Here is a 25,215-nt window from a genome sequence, read left to right on the forward strand (position 1 = left end):
ATTCTTCTGGCAGCGGAGTCCTGGGCACAAGCGTCCTCTCCTCTGGACCTGATCACGAAGAGAGTAGCGCCGGGCGCTCAGTTCCCGTCCCAGCTTTAGGCGAACGGAACTGCGGTTCGGCGGCCTGCGAGGGTGCCCGGAGGCTTTTCTCCAGCACTCCCGCCCTAGCAACGTGCGCCTGCTGCTAGGGGCGGAGGCGCGGGAGGGCTCGGAGGCTGCTCACACCCCCAGGCTCCGCGTTCCCGCCGGCCCCAGCTCCAGCCCCGCAGCCCACCGGTGGGTACTGAGCCTGAGGTGGGAGAAAGGGGCGTAGCGGCAGACTAGGAGCGGGCAACCCTCGCCCTTTGGTCGAAGCGGAGAGCGGTTATGAGGGCCAACCTTGGGCTGGGTGGCGCTAGGTTCCCATCTTCGGGGACTCTTCTCCCCGCTTTCCACATACACATAAAAAATAAGCTTTAGGCCGGGCGCGGTGGCTCACGCCTGGAATCCTAGCACTGTGGGAGGCCGAGGCGGGTGGATTGCCTGAGCTCAGGAGTTCGAGACCATCCTGGGCAACACAGTGAAACCCTGTCTCTACTAAAATACAAAAAATTAGCCGGGAGTGGTGCCGTGCGCCTGTAGTCCCAGCTACTTGGGAAGCTGAAGCAGGAGAACTGCTAGAACCCGGTAGGCGGAGGTTGCAGTGAGCCGAGATCGCGCCACTGCACTCCAGCCTGGGTGACAGAGCGAGACTCGAGACTCCGTCTCTTGAAAACAAAAACAAAAACAAATTAAGCTTTAGTTGTTCATATAATGGGCAGGGAGAGGAGCATTTGCCATCTGAAGCGACAGAAAGGAAAAACTGCACACAAGTCGTCCCCAAAATTTGAGGCAACCGTGAGAGTGGTGGCCTAGAACTGGCTCCCTGTGTGACTCTAGGCAAGACCCTCTTATTCCCTGGGCCTCGGTTTCCCCTATCTGTACCATTAGAGGGTCGAACCAGACCAGCTTCCAGGTGTTTCTACTCATACTTTTCTTTCTTTGAGCATTGTTTTGGCGACTAAAGATGCCTTGGTCTCCCAGAGTGTAAGACAGAAGTGTGCAGAGGGAGATTTGGGGAGACGGAGGGAGATAAGATATCAGCATTTGCATTAACGGGACCAGGGAAATAAGGTCCAGTCCACCCGGCTCTGCCCCTGTGACCTTCAGCAAGTCACAGCCCTCTGAGTCCCAGTTTGTTCATGGAATAGAACAGTTGGATAGGTACTGGTGTATATCAAGGAATATTGCACTGGAGAGTTAAAAGAGAATTCTCTGCTTTCTGTTTAGGGTGGTTTAGAGTGACTACTGGATATCCCAAGGCCTTTGGAAAGCAGATTGGAATAGAAAGAAGTGATGGGATTCAGACTGAGACCTGGTTCCAACTGGAACCAACAGGGACATCCAGAGCCATAACTGAATCTGTAGATTTTCCCATGTCCTCTCCAGCCTTTCTGGGTCTGGAGCCTGGGATGAAACAGGGTGACTGCTCTCTAAGGGATATGTTCTTGGGCAGGTTAAAAGGGCGCTTATGTTGTTGGGTCCCTAAAAAGTGTACCACTGGGCCGGGCACGGTGGCTCACACCTGTAATCCCAGCATTTTGGGAGGCCAAGCCGGGCGGATCAACTGAGATCGGGAGTTTGAGACCAGCCTGACTAATATGGAGAAATCCTGTCTCTACTAAAAACACAAAATTAGCTGGGCGTGGTGGCAGGCGCCTGTAATCCCAGCTACTCAGGAAGCTGAGGCTGGAGAATTGCTTGAACCTGGGAGGTGGAGGTTGTGGTGAGCTGAGATGGTGCCATTGCACTCCAGCCTGGGCAACAAGAGAGAAACTCCATCTCAGAAAAAAAAAAAAAAAAACAAAAAAAATAGCGTACCACCAAGCCGACTCTTCATCTTAGTATTCCATTCACTCATTCAACAGGTATTTATTTGCCTTGCATTCATTCTCCTAGGCTAAGGTCAAATCATAGATACAAAAATGAACCAGAAATTATACCTCCTCTCAAGTATATTACATGTTCCTAATAAAAATAGTGGAAGATAACTTAGTAGTACTTTTATTTCTTAGTCTACTCATGATAAATTACAACAACGTAGATATAACCCAAATTCATATACTTTGTTCTTGAGACTTTTTAATTGCCTTGCTGTGTAACATAATGAATTCTTGGCTTTATTGGGTCCAATCACTCTGATCAGAGGCCATAATTTGCTTCAGCTTTAATATCCTCTAGATTCATATATCCGTTTGTATGTGTTCTCTGTGTATATTTGTGCATTAATATTTGTGCATTATGAACAGTATTAACAAGGGTGAAAATGCTGCTTCCAGGATGATCACTGTTAATCTTGCAATCATGCTAGTAACCATAATTTATTGTTAACAACTTGCCAGATTGAACCAAAAGCTTTATATGCACCAGCTTTTGTAGAGATGCAGTATAATATGCTGGTCAAGAACAGGGCCTCTGGAGTTGGACTGCCTGGATTCAAGTTTCAGCTCTGCCACTTATTTGCAGTATAAACTTGAGCAAACTATTTGATATCTCTGTGCCTCACTTTTCACATCTGCAAAATGGCCATACAGGTTGAGTATCCCTTATCTGAAATGTTTGGGACCAGAAGTGTTTCAAATTTCAGATTTTAGAATATTTGCATTATATACTTAAGGGTTGAGCATCCCTAATGGAAAACCTGAAATCCAAAATGCTCCAATGTGGCTGGGCACGGTGGCTCATGCCTGTAATCCTAGCACTTTGGGAAGCCTAGGTGGACAGATCACTTGAAGTCAGGAGTTTGAGACCAGCCTGGCCAACATGGTGAAACCCCGTCTCTACTAAAAATACAAAACTTAGCTGGGCATGGTGGCACACACCTGTAATCGCAGCTACTCAGGAGGCTGAGGCAGGAGAATTGCTTGAACCTGGGAGGTGGAGGTTGCAGTGAGCCCAGGTTGCGCCACTGCACTCCACTCTGGGCAATATAGTAAGATTCTGTCTAAAAAAAAAAAAAAAAAAAATCCAAAATGCTCCAATGAATATTTCCTTCGAATGTCATGTCAGTGCTCAAAAAGTTTTAGATTTTGGATCATTTTGGATTTTGGATTTTTGGATTAGATGCTCAACCTGTAGTAACAGTATCTCAGAGGCTTGTGGAATAGATAAAATGAGTTAATAAATATAAAACATAGAGCAGTTCCTGGTACCTTTTAAGTGCTATTTTTAATCTTCACAGAAGTCAATGATAGAGTTATTATCCTATTTTACACATAGGAAAGTGAGACTTAGAGAGGTTCAGCAACTTGCCCAAGGCCACAGTTGAGCTATAATTCACAACTAGTCCTATCTAATGCAGACACTAATGCATTTAATGAAATGTTGTTCTGACTATTCTGTGCTGCCCTTAATTCTCAGAATAAGCTGCACTGTCAATCAATATTTAGAATTTAATTGAATTCTTAAAATTGAGTTATTAAAATGCAATAAAGCTGTTTATTCTTTGTAGACATTTATAATGGAAATTCTGGACTAGAAGTCAAGAGATTTACTTAGTTATAATTTTGAGCAAATAATATTTCTATCCTTATTCTGCAGATCTTTCAATAAATGGTCTTAGTTATAATTTTGAGCAAATAATATTTCTACCCTTACTCCGCAGATCTTGAAATAAATAAATGGTTTATATATGGTGATTTTGAAAAGCTCTCTCATCTCAAATTCTAGGAGAATTATTTAGAACAGGAGAAATTGCCTTTTTCCCAAAAGCAGTAAACTCTGAAATAAGCAGTCAACTCAAGATTTTTGATGAATAGAAGTACTATGTTATGAGCAAAATCAAAATGTTTAACAATGTATTTAAATATATTTTGCATATTTAAAAATAGATATATAATTAACACTATAGTATACTTTCCTGAATTGTGGAAATGTGAGAGAGATAATCTTGGAATTTTGTAAAATATTTCTTTCTTTGTGAGGGAAAACTACACCTAACCATCTCTTTAATAAACAAGGTCTTTATTTACCTTGTAAATCTCTTTTCAGTGCAAACATGCTTAGACAGAGAAGAGATTAACTTCAGTGGCTTCCCACTAATTACAGAGATTAAGAAGTGGCTGCCTGAACTATTTTCCAAAGGATACACATTACAAATTATTGAATAGGGCAGCTAACCAAGAAGATCCTATTGGTTTGGGGGTAAGTAATTCTAAAAGTTATCTTTTCCTTAGAATGTCCCATGAATATGGTTTACTTGGGAAGTATGGCTCTCTGACTATACCAATCAGTTTTGAGCAGAGCTAATCCATTTATAGCATCTGCAATTTCCAGTGACCTAGATCTATGAATGGCATCTGTCATTGGTTTGATGACAATGTTGAAAAATAGGTTAGGCTGGCAGATAAGAAGCCCTGCACCCTCTATCTGTAAACAATACCACATCCCAAACTTTTTGAAAACTATCCTGAATTTTGCCTCTCAGCACATCTTGTGGCCTCTTATAGAAAATCCTGGAATATCTGAAGTGGAAGGGACCTTAGATTTGCCACTTCACAAGTATTTTTGTTGTACAGTACTGTGCAAGCCACTTGGGGTACAAAGATGAATAATGAGAGACCTTCTCTCATTATACACATAGTCTACTAAAAATCATTTCGTATAGTGTCCTAATTTTCTAGCTGGGGAGGCTGAGGCCAGAGTGGGGAATGGAGCTACTCAAGGACACATAATGGGATGAGGCAGGGCTGGGGTAGATCCTAGGCCTCTTGATGCCACTCACATTGTTTCCATTGCATTGTGCTTTTCTGTATTGGTTACCTATTCTCGTCAGGAAGTCAATTCTAGCAATTTCTCAAAATGTAGGCTGAAATTCTTCTGGAAAACTCCGTTTTTTTAATGCTAATGGTATGAATGAGAATATTAAGTTGGTGCGTTTTAGCTGCTGTTCCCTTCTGTAAACAGTTCTTCCTGTAGACAGTTCTTCCTAGAATTAGGTTGGTCATGCCCATAAGAAACTTATTTCCTAGAACTTTTAGGCAGAACCTCAGAAGAAATGGGGACTGGGTGCTCCCACTGCCCCCCATACTTCCCTCAGCTATCTGATATCACAGCCAGTCGCAGGGGACACATGACATGGAGTAGTTGAGACTGGTCCTTCGTTAGGTTCCTTCGGTCCCAGCAAATGTTCATGCTGGTCACATCTTCAGGTTTCTCTTTTTTTCAGTTTTACCAGCAACTGGTATAGGACCTACACAAATAAGGTGCTTAGGAGGTGTTCCCTGAATGAGTGGAGGAGCACCTTTGAATGCATAATTCATTCTCTTTCTTTTCAGTTCTAGCCTCGTTAGTTGAGGGGGATGATACAAGTAAATCTGGAAAATGTTTCATTATTCTTTTAATTCTAATATATAATCCAATATTAACATTATTTAAATTCTAAGTCACTGGCTCTCAAACTTTTTGGTCTCAGAACTTCTTTTCACTCCTCAAAATTAAGAACCCCCAAAGAGGTTTTGTTTATGTAGGTTATAGATTGGGTTCGAATCCTGCTCTGCTACCATCATTTGACATTAAAACTGAGATTGAATGCCACATGCAGGGTTTTTTAAATTTAAAAATAAATAAATGAGGCCAGGTGCGGTGGCTCATGCCTGTAATCCTAGCACTTTGGGAAGTCAAGGTGGGTGGATCACCTGAGGTCAGGGGTTTGAGACTAGCCTTGCCAAAAAATGGTGAAACCCTGTCTCTACTAAAAATACAAAAAAAAAAAAAAAAAAAAAAAAGCCTGATGTAGTGGCGCATGCCTGTAGTCCCAGCTACTCGGGAGGCTGAGACAGGAGAATCGCTTGAACCCAGGAGACGGAGGTTGCAGTGGGCTGAGATCACGCCATTGCACTCCAGCCTGGGTGACAAGAGTGAAACTCTGTCTCAAAAAAATAAAATAAATAAGTAAATTAATTAATTTTAAAAAACAAATTTTAAAGACATTTACTTATTAATTTTGAAATAGCAATAAACCTATTGCATATTAACATAAAACATCATTTTATGAAAAATAAATATACTTTCCAAAACCAAAATATTTAATTAGAAGAAGTGGTATCGCTTTATGTTTTTGCAAATTTCTAATGTTTGCCTTAAAAAGGAGACAATTGGACTCTGATATCTGCTTCTGCATTCAGTCTATTATAAGCTATTGTTTATGTTGAGGTATTAAAAGAAAAGAAGGCCCCACTTTGGGAGGCCAAGGCACGTGGATTGCTTGAGCCCAGGAGTTGGCGAAACCCCATCTCTACAAAAAACACAGAAAAATTAGCTGGGCATGATGGTGCAAGCCTGTAGTCCCAGCTCCCTGGGAGGCTGAAGTGGGAGGATCACCTAAGCCTAGGAGGTTGAGGGTACAGTGAGATCACACCACTGCACTCCAGCCTGGGTGATAGAGTGAGACCCTGTCTCAAAAAAAAAGAAAGGAGAAGGAGAAGGAAAAAGAAAGAAAGAAGAAGGAGAAGGAGGAGAAGGAAGAAGGAAGAAGGAGGAGAGGAAAGGAGAGGAAGGAAGGGAGGGAGGGAGCGAAGGGCCTCACTGAGAGATGTGGTTGGAAAACGGAAGTCCTCCCAAACTCCCTGAAAGGCTCTCAGGAATCCCCCATGTTCCATGGATCACACTTTAAGAACTGCTAGTCTAGGTCATTACCTACATTGTCTCATTTAGTGGCATTATTTCTAGCATCTCAGAACATCTATTTCATGATTCTGGCACACTGAGAGGTGCCATAGTGAAATTATTAAAAAAAAAAATCCAACAACCAAGGAAGGTTATAACCTTTTAGAATAACTGAGGCTTTTCTTTTTCAAGAAGCTTCAGTAGTGTAAATTATTTTTTATTTTTGATTACATCTTCTTAGTATTTATTTTATTGTGGCAGAGTGCACATAACATAAAATTTATGATTAGTGACATTTAGTATATAGAGACATTGTTGTGCAACCATCTTCACTATCTAGTTCTAGAACATTTTCATCACTCCAAAAGGAAACTCTGCCTCTTTGTTTGTTTGTGTTGCTATAAAAAAATAACTGAGGCTAAGTAGTTTATAAAGAAAAGCAGTTTATTTGGCTCACGGTTCTGCAGGCTGTATGAAATGTGTGACACAGGCTTCTGTTTCTGGTGAGGGCTCAGGAAGCTTCCACCGTGGCAGTAGGCAAAGGAGAGCAGGCATCCCTTGGCAAGAGAGGAAGGAACCAGGTGAGGAGGGAGGTGCCAGGCTTTTTTAAAACAATTCGTTCTTGTGGGAACTAATAGAGTGAGAACTCACTAATTACCAGGGAGATGTCACCAAGTATTCATGAGGGGTCTGGTCACATGACTGAAACACCTCCAACTAAGCCCTACCTCCAACATTGGGGATCAAATTTCAACATGAGATTTGGAGGGTACACATATCCAAACTATATCTAGCCTATTAAGATACTCTGTATTACATTCTATCTGTATCTATTAAGTAGTCACTCCCCAGTCTCTTCCTTATTCCAGCTCTTGCCAACCACTAATCTGCTTTTTGTCTCTATAGATTTGCCAACTATGGATATTTCACATACATAGAATATGAACTGTGTAGCCTTTCGTGTCTGGCTTCTTTTGCTTAGCATGATGTTCTCAAGATTCACCCATGTTGTAGTATGTACGAGTACTTCATTCCTTTTAATGGCCGAGTAATATTTCATTGTGTGGATTGACCACATGATGTTTCTCCACTCATCTGTTGATGAATATTTGAGTTGTTTTCACTTTTTGGCTGCTGTGAACAGTGCTGCTGTGAACATTTGTGCACAAATTTTTTTTTTTAATTAATTTATTTTTTTTTTAATTGATCATTCTTGGGTGTTTCTCACAGAGGGGGATTTGGCAGGGTCATAGGACAATAGTGGAGGGAAGGTCAGCAGATAAACAAGTGAACAAAGGTCTCTGGTTTTCCTAGGCAGAGGACCCTGCGGCCTTCCGCAGCTTTTGTGTCCCTGGGTACTTGAGATTAGGGAGTGGTGATGACTCTTAATGAGCATGCTGCCTTCAAGCACATGCTTGAAGCACATGTTTAACAAAGCACATCTTGCACCGCCCTTAATCCGTTTAACCCTGAGTGGACACAGCACATGTTTCAGAGAGCACAGGGTTGGGGGTAAGGTCACAGATCAACAGGATCCCAAGGCAGAAGAATTTTTCTTAGTACAGAACAAAATGAAAAGTCTCCCATGTCTACTTCTTTCTACACAGACACAGCAACCATCCGATTTCTCAATCTTTTCCCCACCTTTCCCCCCTTTCTATTCGACAAAGCCGCCATTGTCATCCTGGCCCGTTCTCAATGAGCTGTTGGGCACACCTCCCAGACGGGGTGGTGGCCGGGCAGAGGGGCTCCTCACTTCCCAGTAGGGGCGGCCGGGCAGAGGTGCCCCTCACCTCCCGGATGGGGCGGCTGGCCGGGCAGGGGGCTGACCCCCCCACCTCCCTCCCGGACGGGGCGGCTGGCCGGGCAGAGGGGCTCCTCACTTCCCAGTAGGGGTGGCCGGGCAGAGGCGCCCCTCACCTCCCGGACGGGGCGGCTGGCCGGGTGGGGGGCTGACCCCCCCACCTCTCTCCCGGACGGGGCGGCTGGCCGGGCGGGGGGCTGACCCCCCCACCTCCCTCCCGGACGGGGCGGCTGGCTGGGCGGGGGGCTGACCCCCCCACCTCCCTCCGGGACGGGGCGGCTGGCCGGGCGGAGGGCTCCTCACTTCCCAGTAGGGGCGGCCGGGCAGAGGCGCCCCTCACCTCCCGGACGGGGCGGCTGGCCGGTTGGGGGGCTGACCCCCCCACCTCCCTCCCGGATGGGGCGGCTGGCCTGGCGGGGGGCTGACCCCCCCCCCCACCTCCCTCCCAGACGGGGTGGCTGCTGGGCGGAGACGCTCCTCACTTCCCAGACGGGGTGGCTGCCGGGCAGAGAGGCTCCTCACTTCTCATATGGGGCGGCTGCCGGGCGGAGGGTCTCCTCACTTCTCAGACGGGGCGGCCGGGCAGAGACGCTCCTCACCTCCCAGACGGGGTGGCGGCCGGGCAGAGGCGCTCCTCACATCCCAGACGGGGCGGCGGGGCAGAGGCGCTCCCCACATCCCAGACGATGGGCAGCCGGGCAGAGACGCTCCTCACTTCCTAGATGTGATGGCGGCCGGGAAGAGGTGCTCCTCACTTCCCAGATGGGATGGTGGCTGGGCAGAGACGCTCCTCACTTTCCAGACTGGGCAGCCAGGCAGAGGGGCTCCTCACATCCCAGACGATGGACGGCCAGGCAGAGAGGCTCCTCACTTCCCAGACGGGGTGGTGGCTGGGCAGAGGCTGCAATCTCAGCACTTTGGGAGGCCAAGGCAGGCGGCTGGGAGGTGGAGGTTGTAGCGAGCCGAGATCACGCCACTGCACTCCAGCCTGGGCGCCATTGAGCACTGAGTGAACCAGACTCCGTCTGCAATCCCGGCACCTCGGGAGGCCGAGGCTGGCAGATCACTCGCGGTTAGGAGCTGGAGACCAGCCCGGCCAACACAGGGAAACCCCATCTCCACCAAAAAAATACGAAAACCAGTCAGGCGTGGCGGCGCGCGCCTGCAATTGCAGGCACTCCGCAGGCTGAGGCAGGAGAATGAGGCAGGGAGGCTGCAGTGAGCCGAGATGGCAGCAGTACAGTCCAGCTTTGGCTCGGCATGAGAGGGAGACCGTGGAAAGAGAGGGAGAGGGAGACCATGGGGAGAGGGAGACCATGGGGCGAGGGAGAGGGAGAGGGAGAGGGAGCAGGAGCACTCGATAGATCTTGTGCACAAATTTTTGTGTGAACATCTGTTTCTGTGTTTTTGGCCTTAAACCCAGGATTAGAATGGCTGGACCGTATGGCAATTCTGTGTTTTACTTATTACAGGACTTCTTAGTCTTTTTTAAAATCAGTTTTGTTTTTGTGTATCTGCAACCTCAGGGCTGTAAGTGTGAAGCAGGGTGAGGAGGAAAAGCAAAAGCATACAATTAATTAGTCTAAAAAAGGATTTATTTTCAACATCATACTATTGTGCCTAACAAAATTAACAACATGTATTCTTCTTTTTATTAAACAGGGAACACAACTTCCAGCAGCCACAAGGGATGCTGCTACTCAGGTGCCAACTGAAACAAGCTCCTCCACAGAAGGTTTCGTTTAGGTTTTGTGTCGTGATGGGGAAACAGCAAAGCAAACTCAAACACAGCACTTATAAATACGGGTACTGCAATCCTCCCCTGGGAGCCCAGGTTTTATCATGCCCCATTAAAACTCTCCACTAAAGAAAGAGAAGGCCCAGGGCGAATATTGATGGCCTTCCCTGAATAGTTGGCCTTCCCTGAATAGTTTAGTGTGTTTTCTTTTGGATAAGAAACAGTCAGGGCTGGGTGTGCTGTCTCACACCTGTAATCCCAGCGCTTTGGGAGCCCAAGGGGGACAGATTGCTTGAGCTCAGTAGTTTGAGACCAGCCTTGGCAACATGGCGAAACCCCATCTCTACAAAAAATACAAAAATTAGCTGGGCATAATGGCATGAGCCTGTAGTCCCAGCTACTTGGGAGGCTGAGGTGGGAGGATTGCTTGAGCCCAGGAAGTCAAGGCTGCAGTGAGCCATGTGCGCCACTGCACTCCAGTCTGGGCAACAGAGTGAGACTCTGTCTCAAAAGAAAGAAACAGTCAAGTTTATTAGCTAGTGTCTGCACCCATACACAGAGGGGCCCTAAATCTTCAGGATTAATTGCTAGTGTGAGCAAAGAAAGACTCCTGGCTTCTTGGCTTCAGGATCTCCCTTTATCAGATTCCAGTCCTTCAGTCATTCTGCACATTTTCAGAGTAAATAATACCATTGCTGACAATGTAAATGGGTCTCCCTTCTCTTCTCCTTTTTAAATATTTCTCCTTAGTCTGGCCTGAATTGCCTTCTTAACCCACATTCTTCTCCTTACCCCACCCCACCCCACCCCCATCCACTCCCATGCCATTGGGTCTCTCATTTTCTATACTCTTTTTAGCAGGCCTGATGAAATTATAGAAGAGAGAATTCAAACTAAAGCTTTTCAAGAGTATAGCCCAGCTCACATGGATACCGTCTCTGTCGTGGCTGCTTTGAACTCAGACCTTTGTGTCTCTGGAGGGAAAGATAAGGTGGGGTTTGCAGTGTTTCCCGGGAAATGAACTTTATTGCAGGGAAAGGAAGATATTTTGAAAGGAAGTCTAGGATTTGCATTTCTGGAGCAGGGTTGACAAGTGTAAAAATATGGGCTTTAGAGTTAGAAAGACTGGATTTAAATCCCTGCTTGGCCACTTCCCATTCGTTTGGACAAGTCTTTAAATTTTTTTGAGTTTCAGTCTTATCTGTTAAGTGGGAATAATAATGCCACCTCACAGGTGGTTATTAAAGATTAAATCAAAGAACGTAGGTGAGATCCTTAACACTATGCCTGACCACCCACATGCTTTCTATAAATGGCAAAGATTATACTTACCACCAATCCCATGTTACACCTACATGGAGACACAGGAGTTAATTGTCAGCAAAAGGAACTGTCTAATCTCTTCTTTTATGCTCTCTACACTGGTATGCATCATGATTCCTCCCTGTGTTTTTGTCCTCCTTCCTCCCATTCTCACATTTCTCTCCTTCATATTAGGATCTATCATAGCCCTCACAGCTGGGATACTGGTAGTACAACTGCTAATTCTTTTTGTAGTGAATAATACTAATAATGGGCCGGGTGTGGTGGCTCACACCTATAATCCCAGCACTTTGGGAGGCCAAGGCAGGCGGATCACTTGAGGACAGGAGCTAAAGACCAGCCTGGACAACATGGCGAAGCCCCATCTCTACTAAAAATACAAAAATTAGCTGGGCATGGTGGCGCTTGCCTGTAATCCCAGCTACTTGGGAGGCTGAGGCTCAAGAATTGCTAGAACCTGGGAAGTGGAGGTTGCAGTAAGCCGAGATCGGGCCACTGTCCTCCAGCCTGGGTGACAGAGTGAGACTCTGTCTCAAAAAATAATAATGTCTCTCATTTTCAATAGCCTTTTAGAATCTTCAAATTCCATTTGCATACTGCATTCCACTGGTTCTAAGATGCATGTTTTCACATTTTATTTTATTTTTATTATATTATTATTATTTGAGACAGAGTTTTGCTCTTGTTGCCCAGGCTGGAGTGCAATGGCGCCATCTCAGCTCACCACAACCTCCACCTCCTGGGTTCAAGGGATTCTCCAGCCTCAGCTTCCCAAGTAGCTGGGATTACAGGCATGTGCCACCACACTCGGCTAATTTTGTATTTTATTTTTTTTAGTAGAGATGGGGTTTCTCCATGTTGGTCAGGCTGCTCTCGAACTCCCGACCTCAGGTGATCTGCCCGCCTCAGCCTCCCAAAGTGCTGGGATTACAGGCGTGCGCCACTGTGCCTGGCCCTGTTTTCACTTTTCACATTTTAACACTTCTGAAATCAGGATGCATCGAAGTATCATAGTTTAATTGGCAGTATTTTGTCTTAAAATCTAGGCCAGGCAGGGTGGCTCACTGCAATCTCCACCTCCCAGGTTCAAGCAATTCTCCTGCCTCAGCCTCCTTAGTAGCTGGGATTACAGGCATGTGCCACCACACCTGGCTTATTTTGTATTTTTAGTAGAGATGGGGTTTCTCCATGTTGGTCAGTCTGGTCTCAAACTCCCGACCTCAGGTGATCTGCCCGCCTTGGCCTCCCAAAATGCTGGGATTACAGGCATGAGCCACCGCGCCCAGCTTGAAATGGTAAATTAAAAAAAAAAAAAACCACAACAAAAAAATACAGTACGATAGGGAAAACAAATCTAACCCTATGTGGAATTCTCCTTCACCATCTACAGTCAGAACCTCCAGGGGAATCAGTTCTCCTTGGGGAATGTTAGCCCAAACCCATCAGTAAGTTTAGAGCAGTGGTCCAGTGTCGGAGGGAGACGGAGAACAACCAGGAGGAAAGAAAAGAAACTCAAAGGAGGGACACGTGAGGAGGGACGGCCACAACAGGGAACCCCTAATGCTTTGAGCAAGTTCCTGAATGGAGAGGGAGTGAGTGAGGAGGGAGAAAGTAAGGTGAGAATGCAGTAGAGGCTAGTGTCACTTTAACAAGAATTGAGTAATGAAACTACAATCTTCACTCTCTTCAGACAGTTGTGGCCTATAATTGGAAAACTGGAAATGTGATGAAAAGGTTCAAAGGACATGAACATGAGATCACCAAGGTAATTTTCAAATGATTATTATGAAGGCAATCTGGAACTGAATAAAGGATAGCTAATAGTTATAGATATTAAGAGTGATTGAATCTTTGGTCTTAAGGAAAAATGCAAAGGTTTGTTTGATGCTGTGAAATCCTACTTCAGGAGAAACAGAGCAAACCATTCACTTAGTTGTTGTTACAGGCATATCGAACACAATTTTTCTTTTGTCATTAAGCCCTTAATAGCACAGGTAGTAAACAGAACACAGCTGATAACAACACTTGACCTATCCTGACTCAACAAGTACAGTACTGAAGGCTTGGGCTTACCCTGTGCTTACCATAGCTAGGAAAGTGACAAAATCCCTGTGCTCAGCAACCTTCTAGTCTAGTTGGGGACATTTAATGAACATTCAATAACAATGAAATAAAAATTAATTTGTTAGATAGCATTACAGACCAGAGTGAGCTTCCAGCAAAAATGATAGAGAATGCCAATTTATATAATTCCCCACTCTGAAGTCCGCCTAAATGAACCAAAAATTAAGATACACACTTCATTTATAATGAAACTAGGCATCAGCCACAATCCCATAGCACAGAATATGATATTTGCTTGCCAGATACATTGTGTTCTGAACTAGACTGATAGAGAACACCATGCTGTAATGCACTTATCCCCAGATATTTGGCAGAGTGCAGATGTCACTAAAAGAGCTGGTCCTGAATGGTCCTTCCAACAGCCCTTTATTTAGAAAGATGAGGACTAAAGATATAGATTGTTTACCAGTAAAACAAGACAATGTAACAAAATTGAGACTGCTGCCAGCTTGCTTCTCCTTCTTCTGGTCACCCTAAAATGCTGAAGGACTGGCCAGGCATGGTGGCTCATACCTGTAATCCCAGTGCTTTGGGAGGCTGAGGCAGGAGGATCATTTGAGGCCAGGAATTTTTTGTTTTGTTTTTTGAGATAGAGTCTCACTCTCCCCGTCGTGTGATCAAAGCTCACTGCAACCTCCATCTCGCAGGTTCAAGCTATTCTGCCTTGGCCGCCGAAGTAAGTGGGATTACAGACATGTGCCACCACACCCGGCTAATTTTTATATTTATAGTAGAGATGGGGTTTTGCTATGTTGGCCAGGCTGGTCTCCAACTCCTGATCTCAAGTGATTCGCCTGAGGCCGGGAGTTTAAAACCAGCCTGGGACATAGCAAGACCCCATCTTGACCAAAAATAAAAAAAATTAGCCAGGCATGGTGGTGCACACCTGTAGTCTCAGCTATTTAGACAAGACATAATCAGCCATCAATATTCAGGATGACAAATCAAGACATAATCAACCATCAATATTCAGCATGACAAGTCAAGTTATAGTAGACCTTGGACTAAAAGGAAAGAAAGTGAGAGAGAATTGACTGTGTGTGAGTGTGTGTGCATGCACTTGTGTGTGTGTGCACATGCATGTGTGTGTGTGTGTCTGCATGTAACACTTGAGCATGTATCAAGCCTTATTGGATTTACTGCCAAAAATTGGACTTATCCTCATTCAAAGATGAAAAGATTAATAAGCAGAAAGGATCCAAAGTGAGGCCTATATGCCTAGATTTTTTTAAATATACATATAACAAGCTAATGTCAGATGAAAATACACTTTGAAGGAAGAACTACTCAAGAAGCAAAGATAAAATTTGATTAATGCTTTTTACTCTCTATAAATTAAGAGAACATGTACTCTATGAAACAAGAAATTGAAAAAATAAGACAAGCCAGGTGCAGTGGCTCATGCCTGTAATGCTGGCACTTTGGCAAGGCAAGGCAGGAGGATTGCTTGAGCCCAAGAATTTGAGACCATCCTGGGCAACATAATGAGACCCCATCTCCACAAAAAATTAAAAAATTAGTTGGATGTAGTTGTGCGCACCTATAGTCCCAGCTACTCAGGAAGCTGATGTGGAAGGATCGCTTGAGTCCATGAGGTTGAAGCCATAGTGAGCTGTGATGATTTCACTGCATCCAGCCTTGGCGACAGAGCAAGATCTTTGTCTCAAAAAAAAAAGTAAGACAATAGAAGAATTATCTGGGAGAGAAAAGATTTGAGGAAAAAATATTATTAAAAAGTAAAAATTGGCCAGGCAGGGTAGCTCATTCCTAAAATCCCAACACTTTGGGAAGCTGAGGTAGGAGGATTGCTTGAGCTCAGGAGTTCAAGACCAGCCTGGGCAACATAGCAAGACCTGTCTCTACTACAAATAAAAATACAAATACATTCGGTGGTCATAGTGGTGCATACCTATAGTCAAAGCTACTTGGGAGGCTAAGGCAAGAGGATCGTTTAAGCCAGGGAGATGGAGGCTGCAGTGAGCTATAGTTGTGCCATTGCACCCCAGCCTGGGTGACATAGCGAGACCCAGTCAGAAAGAAAGAAGGAGGGAGGGAAGAGAGAGAGAGAGAAAGAAGAGAGAAAAAGAAAAAGAAAGAAAGAAGGACGGAAAGAAGGAAAGAAAGAAAGAGAAAGAAAAAGGAAAGGAAAGGAAGAAAGAAAAAGAATCTGTATGTGCGGAGAGTGTTGTTCATGTGTAAAGGCAATGGGAAGACTTTCTTAAATTTGTAAAATCTTGCCATATGCAAAGCATTCCTCAATAATATAGTTGAAGGTATATTATTAAAGAATATGAATGGGCCAGGTGCGGTGGCTCACGCCTGTAATCCCAGCATTTTGGGAGGCCAAGGCGGGCGGATCACCTGAGGTCAGGAGTTCAAGACCAGCCTGACCAACGTGGAGAAACCCGTCTCTACTAAAAATAAAAAATTAGCCAGGTGTGGTGGTGCATGCCTGTAAACCCAGCTACTCAAGAGGCTGAGGCAGGAGAATCACTTGAACCCGGGAGGCAGAGGTTGTGGTGAGCCGAGATCACACCATTGCACTCCAGCCTGGGCAACAAGAGGGAAACTCCATCTCAAAAAATAAAAAATAAAAAATAAAGAATGTGAATGAATGATGAATAATAAAGCCAATGAATATTAAAGAAGTTCCAAACTGAATTCACTGTATGAGCCTTCAATCCAATTAAACACAGAATTATGTCTAAAGAATTGTCAAAACGAGGGCTATGAGAAGAAATGTAATTGTTTTAATTCTTTTAAAAATTTATATGTATAAAATACAAAATATTAATAATATGATAATAGACTAGATAAAAATCCAAGAGAGTACTTACAAAAGTGGGAACGAGCCAGAAGTAATATAATTGTGCTAATTAAAGAAAAAAAAAATTTCCTTACAGGAGATTCTGTTTTCTTTCTGAAATTAATACATTGAGAATATGAGTTTAAAGATATTAATACATATACAGAGGTATCATGAGAAGAACTTAAGTGCCATATTATTTAAATTAAAAATATAAAGGGAAAAATAACTCTAAAAACAAATATACAATTTTATAGAAAAAGAAGACAATGAAAATATGACAAAGTGTTTTTCAAAAACCAACAGAAAAGATGGAAGGAACAAGATCAAACATATATATGATAGCAGTAAATGTAATTGGGATAAATTCACTTATTGAAAGGCAGTACTCTTACTGAGTTAAAAACTAAAGCCACCTGTACATTGTTTAAAAGAGACATATCTAGGCTGGGCATGATGGCTCATGCCTGTAATCCCAGCAGTTTAGGAGGCCAAGGCGGGTGGATCACTTGAGGTCAGGAATTCAAGACCAGCCTGGCCAACATGGCAAAACTCCATGTCTACTAAAAATTAAAAAAAATAAGAATTAGCCAGGCATGGTGGCACACACCTGTAATCCCAGCTATGCAGGAGGCTGAGACAGGAGAATTGCTTGAACCTGGGAGGCAGAGGTTGCAGTGAGCAGAGATCAAACCATTGCACTCCAGCCTGGGTGACAGAGTGAGACTGTGTCTCAATAAATAAAAAAAAAATAAGACATATCTAATGCAAAACAGCTTTAAGATTGAAAGTAAAACAGTAAATATAGAACAGATATTTGTACACACACACACACACGCACACACATATATATATAGCAGCATTGTTTATAATAGCCAAAAGCTGGAAACAACCCAAATGTCCTTTGACAGATTCATGGATAAACAAAATGCGGTAATATACATACAGTGGGCTATTTTTCAGCCTTAAAAAGGAATGAAATAGGCCAAGCACAGTGGCTCATGCTTGTAAACCCAGCATTGTGGGAGGCCCAGGCAGGTAGATCACTTGAGCCCGGGAGTTCGAGGCCAGCCTGAGCAACATGGCAAAACCCTGTCTCTACAGAAAATACAAAAATTAGTCAGGTATGGTGGCACACACTTATAGTCCCAGCTATTCAGGAGGCTGAGGCAAGTGGATTGCTTGAGCCCGGGAAGGGAAGGTTGCAGTGAACCGAGACCAGGTCCCTGCACTGCAGTCTGGGTGACAGAGCAAGACCCTGTCTCAAAAAAAAAAAAAAAAGAATGAAATTCTGATACATGTTACAACATGGCTGAACCCTGAAAACATTATGCTAAGTAAGAGCCGGACACAAAAGGACAAATATGGTATGATTCTGCTTATATGAGGTACCTAGAATAGTCAAGTCCATAGAGACAGAAAGTAGAATAATGGTGGGTGCCAGCGGCTGCGGGGAGAGGAAAATGGAGAGTAATTGTTTAAAGGTTGTAGAGTTTCAGTTTGGGATGATGAAAAAGTTCTAGAGATGATAGTGGTGATGGTTACACAACAATGAATGTACTTGTTGCCACTGAGTTGTACACTTAAAAATGGTTAAAATGGTAAGTTTTATGTATATTTACCACAATTCCAAAAAAAAAGAAACACGATGGAAGAGATCAGAACAGGAAGAGTAGGTCAGCAAGGATATATCAGGCAAATGTAAACAAACAGAGCAGGAGTTGGGATGATAATAATATCAAGCAAAGTTGTATTCAAGGTAAAAAGCATAAAATGGAACAGAGATTCACTTCAAATTCTTCGTAAGTATAACAGAATCACCTGTCATAACAGTACAGCATCCATTTTTGGGGTGTGGTGATGATCAAGTGCAAAAGGAATCCCACAGGAGGAAGTTCTATAGGAAGCCCAAGAGGGGATACATCCTCACCAAGGTGACATGATCTGAGGAGGTGAGATTTTTAACCTTACCCTGAAGGACAGGAGGAAATCTGCTACATAAAGGAAAGGTAGCACAACATTGATAAAGGTGGAAATTCAGACTGGCCCATGCTGTGCATTCATAGATTTCAAGCTTAGGTATTACTCTTTTGAGAAGTGTGTGTGGGGGCCGGGCACGGTGGCTCACGCCTGTAATCCCAGTACTTTGGGAGGCCGAGGTGGGTGGCTCACCTGAGGTCACGAGTTGGAGACCAGCCTGGCCAACATGGTGAAACCCTGTCTCTACTAAAAATGCAAAAATTAGCTGGGCGTGGTGGCTGGCGCCTGTAATCCCAGCCACCGGGGAGGCTGAGGCAGGAGAATCACTTGAACCCGGGAAGTGGAGGTTGCAGTGAGCTGAGATCACGCCACTGCACTCCAGCCTGGGTGACAAAGTGAGACTCCGTCTCAAAAAAAAAAAAAGAGGTGTGTGTGGGGAGGGAGTTATGCAGACTCATCTTTCCCCCAATTAAAGTCCAGTCCAACTAGCATACCAGAGCTATTTCAGTGTTGTTGTTTTTTCCCTGAGCAGGTAGCCTGTATTCCCAAATCCAGCCAGTTCTTCAGTGCCTCTCGTGACAGGATGGTCATGATGTGGGACTTGCACGGTTCCTCACAACCAAGGCAGCAATTGTGTGGCCATGCCATGGTGGTCACCGGATTGGCTGTGAGTCCAGGTAAAACAAAGCGGACCTCTTCCCAATGCCTTTGTGCTTTCTGAAAAGCCCCGTTCAGGTCCCCACTCACAGGCTGTCTTCTCACCATTGTTTCCAAAGACTCATCACAGCTGTGCACTGGCTCTCGGGACAACACCCTGCTTCTGTGGGATGTGGTGACAGGACAGAGTGTGGAAAGAGCGTCTGTCTCCAGGAACGTGGTATGAACTCAAACTTGGTACAGAACAGGGCAGCAGAAAGGAGCATGGGGTGAAGGAAAGACTCGGGAGATAAATCAGGAGGCCCATGAGCAGAAATTAGAGCCTGGGTCCCAACTGCTGTCCCCTAACCTGCTGTGAGACCCTGGCCTCTCAGGGTTATTAGATTAGATGGTCCCTTGAGTCTTCTGCTCCAGACAATGATTTTACTCACTTATATTGGAATTTAAAATGGTGTCTTCATTATTTCTTTCATTATTCTGTTTCTTCTGTGGGCCAGACACTGTGCTAGGAACAGGGTTGGTGACCAAGAACATAGTTCCTGTCTTCCAGGACCTCACAGCTTATGCTTATTGTATGTTCATATGTGTAACATCATGTGGAGAAATAAGCATTACCTTTTGCTTTATGTAGAATTTGCATTGCTTTTGAAGGACCAGTTGTTTTCTAGTAGCAGACTGGTATAAATTGGAGAGCCTTTGGAGTCAGTTATACTCAGGTTAAAATCATGGATCTATTACTTACCAGTTATGTTATCTCAAGGAAGTTACTTAAGCTCTTAGAGTGTCTGTGTCTTCATTTATAAAATGGGGAGAACTCTATCACCTGCTAAGGTTCTTCAGAGGATGAATTCAGATACTAGATGTGAAATACCTGTCATTGTGTCTGACCCATACTAGATGTTCTTTTAGTGGTTGTCAAATTTCAGTCCCAGTCATCTTTTCTAATTTTGAAGATGACTGCCAATGGTCAGATATGCTTGCCCCATGCCCTCTATATTGGTGGAGGTTACTGGAAGAAAAGAAAATCCTGTTATTTTGGGTTATTTTGGAAACTATTTTATGCTTATCCAGCAGGGACCTGCAGGGATAAAGAGAAACATGAATGCTCTTCCTGATCCCCATGAGGTGTTGGGGCTAGAGTTTCAGTGAACCCACCTTACAACAGGGACTGTTCTATCTGCCACACAGGTGGGGTTTCAGGCACTCTTAGGGTGCCTGCATGTATTCTGGTGCTCACAACTGGCCCAGCTGTTATCTTGCTGCTGATAACCTAGGAGATGCAGGTAGAGCATGACTGATAGGTATCTGCAAAACCTAAGATGCCTGTAAATGAATTTGCTAGTTCAGAATCCTTGAGAAGAGGCACAGTGATGCTAGTTAGCACATTTGACAGGAATTACAGCAGAGGAATGACTTGGTGTGGAGAAGTTCTGAACATTTTGCTTTTTCTAGGTCACTCACCTGTGCTGGGTCCCCAGAGAACCATACATACTACAGACCTCTGAAGATAAAACCCTCAGGTGGGCTTACTGAGCAGCTGTGAAAGTGTTTCTTGTGAGGTTTGTGGCTCCCATGCATACATGGCTCCATTCCCACTCTGATTCTCCACATTGCTCTGCCCTTCCCAGAGCCTTCTGTTCCTCTGCCCTTCACTGGTGCTGGGGCCTCTCTGCTCTGGCCCCATGGATCATTAAGGTAGAGGTTGTGTGTCATGAGATCAGGCCAAGTAAAAGCCCCTGTTTTGGATGGTTCCAAAGCATCTGATTCAGCCAGCTCCTGCTGTGTGAACGTGTTCAGATTAACCCCAGAATCAGTCACTTGCTTGTCCCACCCTGTTGGGCTGCCTGGCTCTCCTTGCTACCCCTGCATGGCTCCTGGTGTTCTCAGTCACCCAGCCTTCAGCTGAAGCCCTCCCTGGGGAAGCAGGGTTGAAATCAGCATCAGGGGAGTCAGTAAAGCCAATAGTTCTTAGACCGGAGAGGATAACTAGAAACTTTGGATCTCAGAAGAGATTCTCCTTAGAAAATGGTAGGAATGGGGTAAAGAGGTAAAAATGAAATAAGAAGCAAAACAAAACACTCCCCAGTGGACCCCATAGCCAAGGCTGGCCATGACCTGTATGTAAATCTTTTGTAACTAATTCTGAATGATGACTGATCTCCCATATCATAATAAGTATCTTTTTAAAAATTTAAGTCACAGGCACAGAGATATCCTTTTGTCCACAGAAAGCAGTGTCTCAAAGGACCAAATTAACAAATTAACTTATACAATTAAGATGCTTGGTCTCAATTTCTATTAACTGATCTCAAAATAGAAAGAACTCAGATGTCATTCAATTTGGTTACTTCCTGCCAACTTTAGAGTCTCAGAGATTAATCTGGTTCATGCTGACGTTTTTAGGTAAATCATGCCATTCCAATCTGACTGGCCTACGCAGCAAAGAGCCAAGACTTTTATGGTAGTGGGACAATACGGGTGTATTTCAGCCACATTTACTACAAGCTAATTTCCTGCCCTAATCTCTTTCAGATTATGGGACAGTCGGGGGCTGCAGGTAGCTCATATGTTTCCTGCAAAGCAGCACATTCAGACCTACTGTGAAGTCAGTGTGGATGGACACAAGTGTATCTCCTGCAGCAATGGCTTTGGAGGAGAAGGCTGTGAAGCCACGGTAGGAGACTGTGTGAGGTCCAGGTATCTGGTTGCTGATGAACAGATCACTTACTCTGGCCTCATGCCTGTAGCTGTGCTACACAGGCGGGCTTTGCTAATGGCTCAGGCCTCTTTCAAAAGCATACTGTGAGTGATCCTTTGCATTCCAGTTGCTTCATTTGAGAAACATTCATAGGGGAGGCCAAGGTGGGAGGATTAATTGAGCCCAGGAGTTTGAGACTAGCTTGGGCAACAGAGCAAGACCCTGTCTCTATAAAAAAATAAAAAGTTAGCTGGGCATGGTGGCATGTGCCTGTAGTCCAAGCTATTCAGAGGCTGAGGTGGGAGGATCAACTGAGCCTAGGAGTTTGAGGCCAGCCTGGGCAACAAGGGAGACCCCATCTCAAAAAAATAAAGAAAATAAAAGAAACATTCATCAACTTAGGGCTCTCTGAATTGGTAGTAGGAAAGAGGAATGGGATGAGAGTCAAGATGGGGAGGAGCTAAACACAGAACCAGCCTGCTGATGTCTCTACTCCCAGCAGAGCTTAGAGAGGGGAGGGACTGTTTGAAGAACCAGATTTATTCCCATTATAGGCGTGGCCACAGTAAAAGAAGCTCAAGCTTTTTAGGAAATTTGGAGCTCTAGTGTTGGTCCAGGGCCTACTCCATCCCTTACTCATGTACCTTCCTTACATTTAATTTTGGAATAGATTGCCTAGGCTCCTCCAAAGCACCTTAGATTCATAATTGTAGAATATCCATTAAAAGGGTTATCTAGTATTCAAACAGAACAATTATGCCCCTATTTTATTGAACATTTCTTGTGTGCTGGGCACTGGGATGAGCACATTACATGTAATATCTCATTTAATCCTTAAAAACAACCCCATGAGTTAGGTACTATTATAATTCCCATTTCACAGACAAGGAAATAGAGGCATGGCAAGTTGACATCTCTTGCACAAGACCACATCCCTAGTAAATGGTAGATTGGGGTGTTGCAGCCTTTGAATGTAGCATCTCTTTTCTAAGTGAAACATTTCCAGCTCCTACAGCTATTCCCTGGATAACATGCTGTCCCATAACTTCATTATCTTTTTGGACATAATTCAATTTGCTCTCCTCCCTGAACATTATTCTCCAGCTGTGATCTGATCTGTATCAATGAGAGTGGGACTGGCAGCACTGACTGGCACTTCCCTCTTGTAGACACTAGTCTTCACACATCAAGGTTCAGCATCTAGGCATTAAATCAGAATGTCTGCACCTAGATGTACTTATATCTATGGGGTACTTCTAACTACGGGGTCCCCACAGGGCCCACAGATGCCAAGAGGTTGAAATAAGGCAGCTCTTGAGTTGCCATGAAAGCAAACAACCCCATACTGTTGTTTGGGGCTCCCCATGGGTTCCCCATGATGGAACACCATCATGCTGTAGGACTGGGAGCTTTTACTTCCCTAACCACTAAAAAGGCAAAAACTCATATGACACATTCTTAACCAGGGTTGTTTGAGACATAGTTGAGGCTTAAAATAATCACTGGATGGATGGGTCATTGGGTCTGTGGATGGATGGGTTGTTGGGTCTGTGGATGGATGAAGATAAGGGGTAGCTACGTGAGCAGGTAAGTGGAGGGAATAGGTGCATCATGGGGGTAGGGGGAGATGGATATTCATGGATGAAGCTAGACAAGTGACTATGAGCTGGTCCATGTCATTACTTTGCAGTTGTGGGACCTAAGACAGACTCGAAACAGAATATGTGAGTATAAGGGGCATTTCCAGACTGTCGCATCCTGCGTCTTTCTACCAAGAGCATTGGCCTTGATGCCTTTAATTGCTACCTCATCACATGATTGCAAGGTGAAGATTTGGAACCAAGATACTGGAGGTAAGCAGCCTTCTGTTAGTCCTCCTCAAAAGATACATGAAGTCCTAAAACCTTCTTTAAAACTCCTTCTTCCCATTGCTCAGCATTACAAAGCCACCCATCTTCTGCCACTGTCTAGTCCCATGCTTAAGAGGTGATGTCAAGATGCTATCCCCTGTATCCCCTGGTACCATGTTTTATAGACTCATTCCTGAGAACTCACGTAGATTTGGCTCTTACATTCTTTCTACCTGAAGTTCTTCATCAGATTCTAACTTGTGACACTCAAAATATCTGGAAAAGAGAACAAGAATTGTGACTTTTGAAGTCTTCTTTCAAGGACTAAAATGAAAGCCCCAGCTCTTGGTGAGGGTAAGGGGGAGTAAGGATACTTTCAGAAAGTCTCTGCCCTGTTTTGATTCTGTAGCTGAAGTTTAAGAACACAGTAAGCTCATAACATTTCAAAGCATCAGAGAAAAAAGATGTCTTATGCAACCCAGCTCCCCAGAGTCCTGGATCTGCTGGATGGAGCCAGCCCCTGCTGGCCAATTGTTAAATATTCAGGATTTTTTGTGAACTGGTTTTTAAACCTTTGGTAGCCTGAAATCTCATCATGATGGAGGTATTTACATGATGAAAATTAACAAGTGCTATGAATCGGTGGTGGTGGTGTTTTTTCTTCCAGAAAGCTGGTTTACCAGCACCCCACTGCCTCCATCTATTCTGTCCTGGACACAGGGTTCTGCCACAGACAGAAACAGCATTGCCTTAAAGAACTTTAAACCAAATCTGTCCTACAACAGTCTTCTAGAACTCAGCTCCTCTCCAGGGAGACAGGGTAGTTCCCTCAGAGAATAGAGGCAGGACCTTGTCTTGTGGGCATTCTGCAAACAGCTGTGGCCACAAGCCAAACTTCCATAGTAAGGACAGCCTGCTGTACTGTTACCTGGAGTGGCTTCTCCAGCCACTCAGGTGTAACTGTTGCTTGAGGAAAAAGAGCAGATGTTTTAGACTTAATGATCATAAATCTGACCAGGGAGAACGAGATCTGGAAATGTTGACCTGACCAAGTGGCACAGATTCCCTGCCCACCAGGTATGCGCCTGTAGTTTTTAGAAGAGTGGCCTCTAAGGTGCAGATGGAGGGAGATGGGTCAACTGAAACCCCCAAAGACTGCCTTTCGGGCTCTCCCATTATCCTCCATCTCCAAGGCATCAAGACCCCAGGAAGCCAGCAGCTAAAGATCAGTATCCTTGTGTGTTTTTCCCTGCCTGGGCCCTGCTTTATTCTCTGGGCAGGTGACTGAGGGCACCTTTGTAACATGTCTTTAGCCGGTGAGACCCCGACACTTCTTGGTGATGGTATGCATCCTGTTTGGCCCATGTGCCATTCTCTACCATTGAAGTCATGGAGTTGGCCCAAGTTCTGACCTCCCTGGTATGCTTTCCTCTGAAGAAGTGGGGTCTCTCTCATACGGGTTAGATATGTACAGCAAATGCTTTATTTCCCTGCATTTCTCATGAAGACATCACATTTCATGATGCTACACTCTTGGCCTAATCTGCTGGT

The 25,215-nt window shown here is 44.5% G+C and overlaps 1 protein-coding gene across 6 annotated transcripts in view; it reads left to right on the forward strand.

The window, feature by feature from the left end:
- Positions 1-25,215, forward strand: part of WDR31 (WD repeat domain 31) — a 28,935-nt gene continuing 3,720 nt past the window's right edge. The window contains exons 1-10 of one of the 6 annotated variants that reach the window (XM_009457116.5): positions 1-276; positions 4,069-4,221; positions 10,151-10,294; positions 11,088-11,217; positions 13,240-13,314; positions 18,992-19,136; positions 19,236-19,336; positions 20,569-20,636; positions 21,649-21,790; positions 23,505-23,667. In XM_009457116.5, coding sequence (XP_009455391.1) covers positions 10,179-10,294; positions 11,088-11,217; positions 13,240-13,314; positions 18,992-19,136; positions 19,236-19,336; positions 20,569-20,636; positions 21,649-21,790; positions 23,505-23,667 — 940 coding nt within the window. In that variant the 5' untranslated portion in view covers positions 1-276; positions 4,069-4,221; positions 10,151-10,178. Of the gene's footprint in view, positions 277-1,308; positions 1,947-4,068; positions 4,222-10,150; positions 10,295-11,084; positions 11,218-13,239; positions 13,315-18,991; positions 19,137-19,235; positions 19,337-20,568; positions 20,637-21,648; positions 21,791-23,504; positions 23,668-25,215 lie in introns of those variants that run through there. The other 5 variants (XM_009457114.5, XM_063787590.1, XM_009457115.5 and 2 more) reach the window with 5 other exon arrangements.

The sequence above is a fragment of the Pan troglodytes genome, chromosome 11, assembly GCF_028858775.2.
Source record: "Pan troglodytes isolate AG18354 chromosome 11, NHGRI_mPanTro3-v2.0_pri, whole genome shotgun sequence".
Classification (NCBI taxonomy): Eukaryota; Metazoa; Chordata; class Mammalia; order Primates; family Hominidae; genus Pan; species Pan troglodytes.